The sequence below is a fragment of the Camelus bactrianus genome, chromosome 8 (assembly GCF_048773025.1).
Source record: "Camelus bactrianus isolate YW-2024 breed Bactrian camel chromosome 8, ASM4877302v1, whole genome shotgun sequence".
Taxonomy (NCBI): Eukaryota; Metazoa; Chordata; class Mammalia; order Artiodactyla; family Camelidae; genus Camelus; species Camelus bactrianus.
In genome coordinates, this window is record NC_133546.1 from 7,713,902 (window position 1) to 7,722,716 (window position 8,815).

The 8,815-nt window shown below is 48.7% G+C and overlaps 1 protein-coding gene across 3 annotated transcripts in view; it reads right to left on the minus strand.

The window, feature by feature from the left end:
* Positions 1–7,540, minus strand: part of FNDC1 (fibronectin type III domain containing 1) — a 91,467-nt gene extending 83,927 nt beyond the window's left edge. For 2 of the 3 annotated variants that reach the window (XM_074368060.1, XM_074368059.1), the window contains exon 1: positions 7,249–7,540. In XM_074368060.1, coding sequence (XP_074224161.1) covers positions 7,249–7,357 — 109 coding nt within the window. In that variant the 5' untranslated portion in view covers positions 7,358–7,540. The remainder of the gene's footprint in view (positions 1–7,248) is intronic. The other variant, XM_074368061.1, reaches the window with a different exon arrangement.
* Between the last annotated feature and the right edge of the window lie 1,275 nt (positions 7,541–8,815).

The following is an 8,815-nucleotide window of genomic DNA, read 5'->3' on the forward strand; positions in this document are numbered from 1 at the left end:
CCAGCTCAGCTACGACTGTCCCGGACCCTCCAGTCCGGTCCCCTGGGACTGTCCTAACAGGCATCACACTGTATCCTCCCCACCCCCTCCCCAGGCCTGTATGCTATCACACAGCGACTGTGTTTACTGGATTTGGAATCCCTGTGCTTGCTAAAGGAATGAATGAATAATGAATGAATGTATGCCTTTGAAGGGAGACTCACACAAATTTAGAGTTGGAAGGGGCCCTTCACCAGATCTCCAGTCCAAGTCCCTCATTTTTTGGATGAGAAAATTGAGACTTGGAGAGTTATGACCTTCCCAAGGCCACACAGTGCCAGTGAGTGGCCGGGTCAGGACTCGTGAGGTGGATGAAGTGATGGGACACCAGGACATAATCCCTAAGAAACAAATCCTGACATTTAAATGACACATTTTTTCTGAGAAGTTGGAAATACTTTCACACCATCAGTATGACAATCTGTGGGAGAGGTAGGGCTCTGTCGGCCCCACAGACTAGCACTTCGTGTTTCTCAGCACTGTTCTTGACTTTACAGTCCACCAGACACAAATGTGAATTCCGGGAGGCTCCTGGTGAGAACACAAGGCCAGCAGCTCAGAGCTGTGACTTCCATCCTCGGGATCAAACACTCAGAGAACCACTGCACTAAAGGGTGAAGGATTTTTTGTAACAAACTCAACAGAGAGCACTGGCCTCAGGGGCAAGTTTTAACAAGACCCAGTAAGTAAAGGGCACTTTCCTACAATGAGGATCTTGCTTGCGTCCGAACGCCAAATCTATTCTGTAACAGGGAGTAGGGTTCCTTGCAGCCTCCTCCAAAGTTAAGCCCTACTGGAGTTCAACTCACTTCCGTGCAGGCAGCATCATTTCTCAACAGCAAAAGGACTAATGCGCAGACTTGGAAGGACATCCAGAGCAAATCAGAAACCGCGGCCCTAGGAGATGCACAGGGGAATACAGGAAACGCCCAGACCCACGGGAGTCGGCCAGTCTGCAGGAAGAGTGTGGGATCTGGATCCAGGAGGTTGGGGTCCAAATCCTGGGATGACCACCTACTGCACCTCTGACTTAAGGAAAATCAGTTAACCTCTCTGAACCCAGTTCCCTCAGGGTAAGATGTGGATGTTACCAAGGTCACAAGGTTGCTGTGACAGTTAAAGGAAATGACACACAGGGAAGTGGTCATCCGTGGCGCTTCTAACTGCCAGTTAACGTGAAATAGACATTAAATGCAAACCAAAGAACTCGTAAAGATGAACGTAGAATTATACAGACTGTACTTTACAGATTAGGATGATGTTATAATTTAATCATTGCTCCACACGTAAGAGTCCACAGGAGGAAAATCAACATTAGCAGCTCTCCAATTAGAGAAATAAACCTGCCTTAGAATTTGCATGCTTTCCCTGGATACAAAAAGAATCCACTGAGCGCAGAGCGGAGACACTGAGAGAGACAGGTTCGTCAAAACTCAGTCAAAACTGACTTCCAGTGCTCAAGAGGCAGGCACCCCCGCTCAGTGTCCCCTGTCCCCGCGGCTCCTCCAGCGGCTGCCGCTTTGGCCAGAACCTGCAGAGACTGCCGGGGCTCCCCAGCAAATAAAGGGCCGCTGACCCCAGCTTTAGGTTTAAGCTTCAGATTTCTTCTCGCCATTGATCAGTTGACAGTTGCTAACTCGCAGATATTTCCATTCTCAATGAATGAGTTGTCCTTCCTAACTTAATATGTGAAGGAATCTCCAATCTTGTCTCTATAAAACCCCCTGCCACGGGGGCTGGAGTGAGAGGGGCCCGCCGGCGGCGGAAACGCGGCGGGAAGGCCAGGAGCGCCCTCTAAGGGCCGTGGAGGGAAAGTGCCGCCGCCCGCCGGGCCGAGAGCCCAAAAAGGAACTAGCAGGAAAATGTGTCTTCCACATGACGTCACCTAATACTCAGCGGCACAAAAATTCCTTATTCAGAATTTCTAAATTTTAACCATCTGATCCATGCTGGAGAATTTTCCTGAACGAGGTAATAATAATAACACAGTTGCCCAAAATCAAATTATATTCAACTTCTTTAAATTCAATTTCTTTGTAATTTCCATCTAGAAGGAAGGAAAAAAAGGATATTCGCTCATATGTATAACCAACACCTCCCTGATTCCAAGTGCTCTGATATATGTCTACTAAAATTGGTAAAAGAAATAATGAAATACTATCCACTCCCACCCCCATCTACCCAGATCTCCCCAAAGGGACCCAAGGTTTCAGATTTGAATGTATCCTCATATAAAGATTCTATGGATAAACAAGAAAATACACATACATACATATTTTTTCTCTTCTTTATCTTTATACTTTTAAATACTCACCTCTGTATTTTCTAACTGAAATAAAAGCTTCTGATAAGTTTGATAACTCAAGAAATTCCTAAACTCCATAGGGATCAATGAAAAGAGGCCTGCTCCTTAACTGGCAAATCCTGCTGGGGTCTTTCCTGAAGTGTTTGTGTCTAGGTTCCCCCGAACCCCACCCTCACCCTTTGCAGTAGCAGAATAATGGCCCCCAAAGGTGTGCATGTCCTCATCCCCAGAACCTGTGAACATGTGACCTCACATGTGCAAAATCAACTTTGCAGATGCAATGAAGTTAAGGACCAAGAGATGGGGAGAACATCCGATGGAATAGAGTGAAGAGAGAGAAGGAAGGTCAGGGGCAGAGAAGGGGACGTGTGGGTGGAAGTGGAGTGATGCCATTGCTGGAATGGGCCACCAGCCGAGGGATGCAGGGACCTCTCAAAGCTGGAAGAGGCGAGAGCTGGATTCCCTAGAGCTCCCAGAAGGAACACAACCTGTGATTTTAGCCCTGTGAGACCCATTTCAGTCTTCTAACCTCCAGAACTATAAGATAACAAATTTGTGTTGCTGTAAGCCACTGGCTTTGTGGTAATTTGTTACAACAGCAATAGGAAACTAACACACCTCTCCACTCCTCAGTCCCTCCCAGGCCGGTTGTCAGAGGATGGGCCTTTATGCCTTAAATAGAGCTATGAATGGTCTTGGTAGACATATTGATAATGCTCTGAACAGTCTGATGATAACTTTCCAGGGACATACATTGTCCTTCCGCAATTCTGTACAACTTCTAACTCCTACTGATGAATTGTGTGCTCAGTTGATGAATAAAACAATTCTTTCATCTGGGTGGGCTCCAATGCACAAGATAAAAGGAAAGGGTATATTCACCCTCTGCTCTCAAAGAGGACAGAAGTAGGCAGGAAGCCCTACAGAGCTGCATGTAGGCTGGGTCACAGGAAAGCCTGTGAGGGCTCCTGGGGGTGGAAGGAATCTATCTTATTTGCTTGGTCTCCTGGAAACTAGCCTGGCCCAGGCCACACAGCAGGTGAATGCAGCACTGAGATTCAAACCCAGGTGCCTTGATGTTGAACGAACTTCCTTTCTCTACACTAGTGGTTATCAAACTTTCTGTTTTCAGATTCCTTTCTTCTCGTAAATCAACGATTATCTCACAGAGATTATATTTATGTGGGTTTTATCCATCTATATCTACTGACCAGAAATTAAATCTAGGAAGAGGTTAAACTCTGTACTTATTAATTCATTTTAAAATGGCAACAGTCAACCATTACAAGCTGACAAAACAAGCTGTGTTTTATGAAAAAATAACTTTTCCAAAGCCAAAAGAAATAGTGAGAGGAATGGCATTTTGGCAAATCTCTTTAATATAAGACAGCAGGGTCTCCTGTCCAGTTATGCCCCCAACCTATTTCAGTGTGTTGTTTTGGCTGAACATTCTAAAGAAAATCTGGCCTCACACAGACATGGGGAAAGTATTTTAATACCCTTACAAATAATTTTGGAAAATCTTTGATACTACACCAAAACTCATCAAGTAGCAGTTTCGTAAAGGTAAATTGCAATGTATAATCTGAAACTATATAAAGAATTTTTCATATTTTGTTACAGTAAAAATCCATTGGGCTGGGGAGGGGTTGTTACAGCTCAGTGGTAGGGTGCATGCTTAGCACTCACGAGGTCCTGAGTTCAATCTCCAGTACCTCCATTTAAAAAAAAAAAAAAAAAAAAAAAAAACTCCATTGAGCTGTTGTGCACTTCGGATCAATCTTTCAGCCAGACAAGATTTTGTAACACTGGATCAGTTACTTGGATTTACAAATTCACTTGGTTATGCAGAACATCTAAATGTTGACACATTTTTATAACATGCTATTTTAAAATCACATTCATTTATATCACCACCTAATCTTGTTAGAAAAGTTTTTAAGCATTTGGGAAGCTTTCAAGCTGAGGAATCTGGAGGCGACTAGGCAAAATTCTATTTTTCATTTGAAAGCTCAAATTTTCTCACTGGCAAGACATACGAGCCATTATCTTACCAGAAGTGGCAGACTGCCTTTGTTCATTTTTTGAGATGTCTGCCAAATACCCAAATCAGAATAACTAGTTTGTCTGCAGTCATTCTTTCTGGTAAATGTGGTGTTCCATGAAAAAGGCAGCTAGTTCCGCTCACAACTCAAACCATCACACCAGTGCTTCCCCCCAGGGTTACCAATGAACTGGGGCCGTCGGCAGAAGCGCTTTAAGTGCCTTTCCCGTATCTTCATACAGAACGTTTAAAAGACATGCATACCAGGGTAGAGATTTGGTAAAATTAATCGTTTTTACTGTTGCACCAAGGACATTCTCCATTGAAACTGGCAAATCCTTTCTCAACTTCAAAAGCCTGAATAAGGCAGCAGATTCAGCTGCTGGTCCCCCATCTACTGGTACATCATGGCACCTTGCCGCACCTCACACCAAAGCACCCGCGTTCCCCCACTAAGCTTTTGTACCCTCGCTACAAACTTCAACACTGAAAAAGGCAAGGAGTATCTTGCTACGACTTTGAAAATAGTTTTGACCCTGTGGATTCCCTGAAAGGGTCTTCAAGCTTTAAAGAAAAAAAATTTTTAATTACTCATCACCATCCTAAGATAACCACTATAAATGGATATGAGTGTGTGTGTCTCCATATGTTTTTAGAAAAAGGTATCTTTTCAGACTGGCAAGCACAATTTTAATGGTTGCGTAGTATTTTACTGCAGGGATGGAAGGGAGGAGGCATCGCTTGCTTATTTTGTTTTACACTTTAAGTGAACACCAAGTTGAAGGGTTTATTTAGATCCTCAGCACGCCCTGCAGATCACCCCTGTCTTAAGGCAAGTTCCCCCAAGCTGTGATGGTCTGCCACTGTGAATGTGGTTCTGGGTGATTTCATTACAGCAATTCTGGCGCCAAAGGTTTGGGGGAAAGGAGAGGGCAGGACTCAAGCAGCTGGCTAAGCCTGCGCATTAATTCAGCCAGAGAGGAAGCAGCGTGTCTACAGCTCTGCTGTAAGACCCAGAGTGTAAGTCTGGAGCAGTGACTGTAGCCATTACAGCAAGACAGACAGGAAGGCTTCCCAGAGAGCAGATGAAATAAATTACGTGCCCCATGATTTCTCCTGCAGCATAATAATAGAATTCTATTATTTAAATACAGCAGATGTGCATTTCAAAATGTGTTCGCCCTCCTATGTCCACTTCTAGTCTGGTCATCATTTTACTGCAAATCCCACGTCAACACAGTAGAGAGAAGTGCCAGCGAGCCTTCCAGCTCCAACATTCCACAGCTCAGTGATTTACAGAACAGAAGGCATAAGGAGGAGCAGCAGAGAACACAACAGGATTCCCAGAGCTACCCCAGGCAACTCTGACTTCAGACCCACTCAAATGCAACTCATCGGGCAGGTAGAAGTGGGCTCTAACAGGTAGAAGACTGTAAAATGCCAGTTTAATATTGGTTCCAGTTTCAGTCTGTTTCCTGAAACAAAAACTCTTACAACATTCAGAGAATTTAAATTTGGGGGGGGGGGGAGCCATGGGTTGTAGGTGGGGAAGTTGAAAGTCTTTAAAATAGTTTTATTCTTGATAAATACTATAAAAAATATTCAGTGAATGCTTTCCTGGAAGTAGCTAACAGAGAGGAAAACCTACAGCTGGAACTGCCTTTTATGAACAAGTGGCATTTAGCATCTCAGCGCTTGGCATAACCGTGAAACAAGCGTTATGCACCCACCAAAAGCAGTCACAAGGCAACTTTTCCCCTTTCCCTTGTAATAAGAGAGCAAACGAGACACTAAATAGTGTCGTAAAGCAAGTAGCCCTCCTTGGAATCACATCTGAATTTTTATAACCCAGCTGGGAGTGAACAGTATCAACAAAAATGTCGACGTCTTAATTCCTACAAACTGATGACATAAATAAAAGCCACAGAGTATCAAGTGTGAAAATGCCTGCACAGGAGTGGAAACAAGGGCCGCCAAAGGCTTAGGGATGAAAACTTCTTTCTCTCTGCGGGAAACCGACAAGAAATCTGAAAACAGCCCACTAGCATTTTCTAAAAAGCATTGCTCCTATTTCAGCCCCCAGAGAAAGCATCCAACCCGTCTCCAGCCTCAGCTTTTGGGGAAGGGCAAGCTTCTCCCGAAACGACTCTCCCACTTCCCTCTCCCTCCTCTCAAGACAGTTGTCCTCTCCCAGCTCCAAAGCTCCCACCGAGATGCACGGCTTCTAGCCTTCTCCTTGGGCGCGGAGGTACCCAACCGCCCCGTGGCAGCTCACAGCTTTCCCCGTGCGCTTCTAGAACAGCCCTGCCTCTCTGCCTCCCTTTTGGTCTCCCAAGTGCCGTCCTCCAACAGGTATCCCTGCCTCGGGCAGGTGAAACTGGAGGAAAGAAGGATGCCCACAGGGAGATTCTGGGCCAAGGAAAGCATCACCCCCACCCCCACCGCAGCGCCAAGAGGTCGCTTTTCTTTCTTTTCTCTCTCTCTCTCTCTTTTTTTTTTTTTTTTCGGTCTTTTATTTTCTTTGCCTAAATGTCCCTGGAAAGTTAGACTGCTGAGTCTCCGACTCCGAGGCATTCGACGGCAAAGTTGAAACCCAGGGCGCTGAGGTCCTCTGCCCGACTGAGTCCCCGCGCCCGCCTCTTGTAAGCAAGGCACCAAGTGTCCAAGACCCCGCGTCCCCAGCCGCCCCTCCGCGCCCGCGAGCGATGAGGACGCACAGGTTAGTGACAGGACATGCAGCCAGTAAAGAACAGGGCGACGATCCCCGGAGCGACAGGGGGTGAGTGGCGCACGGAAGGTGGACAGAGAAGAGGCGAGGAGGCGCGGAGAGCCGGGCAGCGGAGCCCGGGACTGCGCGTACCTGGAGCCCTCGCCGAGGAGACGACGGGCAGCAGCGCGGCCAAGAGCAGCAGCGCCGCCCAGGGCAGCGGGCGACGCGCCCGCGGGGGCGCCCGGACCTCGGGCGCCATCCGGAGCCCGGGGCGCGCGGCCGGCTGGGCCAGGTGATTGACCGGTGGGCGCTGGGCGGGAGTCGGGGAGCGTGGATGGGCCGCCGTCGGGTCCCCGCGGTGGGTGTGAGTTTGAGCGCCCCGGCCCCGCGCCGCTCCCTCCCGGCCCGCGCACCGGCCGCCGCGCTCCGCACTGAGGCCGCCCTCCGCCGGCCGCGCCTTTTAGCCGCGCGCGGGCGCCCCCTGCCGGTGGCCGAGAGGCGGGGGGTGGCGGCCCGAGGCGGGCGGGGCGCGAGGCCAGGGCTCAGGGTGCCCCAGCGCCCCGGAAGCCCGCTGGGAGGGTCTGGAAAATTCAGGGATTGCTGTGCGCGAGATGTGCTCCTGGTGTCTAACCTCTCTCGTTTCCTGGCTCGGGAAATGGCCCGTCACGTCGAATCCTTGCCAAGACCAGGAATGTCCTCTGTCCCCTTAAATACCTCTGGTTTCAAAGTTGGGGACCCAAGCCAGGCTCCTTCACCTCTTTCTGTATGTTGCGGTCGTTCTTGCTTCTCACCCCGGCCTTCCCCACACCCCGCACCCAGGAAGGGGGTTTAACGCCCTTAAACCCTGCTGCCGCAGGGCTGTGGTTTCTGCAGAGCATGAACTAGGTTCAAAGGAAGCGTTTTCCAAACACGCGAAGAGCCCAGGCCCAGGACTTGCCCGGCCTCGGTTCCTCCGATTCCTATGTTAACACTACTTAGGGCTCCCCATCCCAATTCCCACTTGTTTGCGATCAGCTCCCAGCCTTGGAAGCCTCGCCGCGGGTCCCAGCGGACTGGCAGCGCCCCTGGAGGCGACTAGGGCGCCTGCGCTGGGCAGGGGGCGTTCTGGGCGCGGGTGCCGCTGTCACCCGGCATTGCCCTTGCAGACCTGACTGCAGCCCACCACCTGTGGTCCAGTCAGCTTTCCATGGTGACAGCTCCCTACTTGACCAGATTTGTGTCCTTCTGCAGAGAGGAAAAGATTGCGAGATGAATTACAGACTGATGAAAAAGAAAAAGCAGAGCATCTCTTTTTTGAAAGGAAGTAACACGTCCACGCCAGTAACCCTGGTGCGTCTTGCCCAACGAGCACCCAGCAAAGGCAGAATTCTGTGGTCTTCCTTTTGGGAAAACTTTTTCCAGGTTCCCAGTGAGAGTTTGTTCTTCATACATCTTGCAAGGTCTGTGAGCTCCCAGAGTTCACCTTGTGGTTTGCATCCATTTTAATGTTTCATTACTCCCCACCCTGATTTTGCAATGTTTCTGCGTTGCCATTTAATGGAGCTATGGCTTTTTTCTGCCCAGCAGCCTCCCCTTCCTTGTCTTATTTTGAGAATAGCCCCTTCCTCTACTCCAATCAAGTGGCTCCAGTGTCCACCCCTCAACCACCCTCTTGCCCACCCTAGTTGGTCCAAGAATCTCCAGTGCCCCAAGCCAGATCAGTCAGTCAGGACTTTTC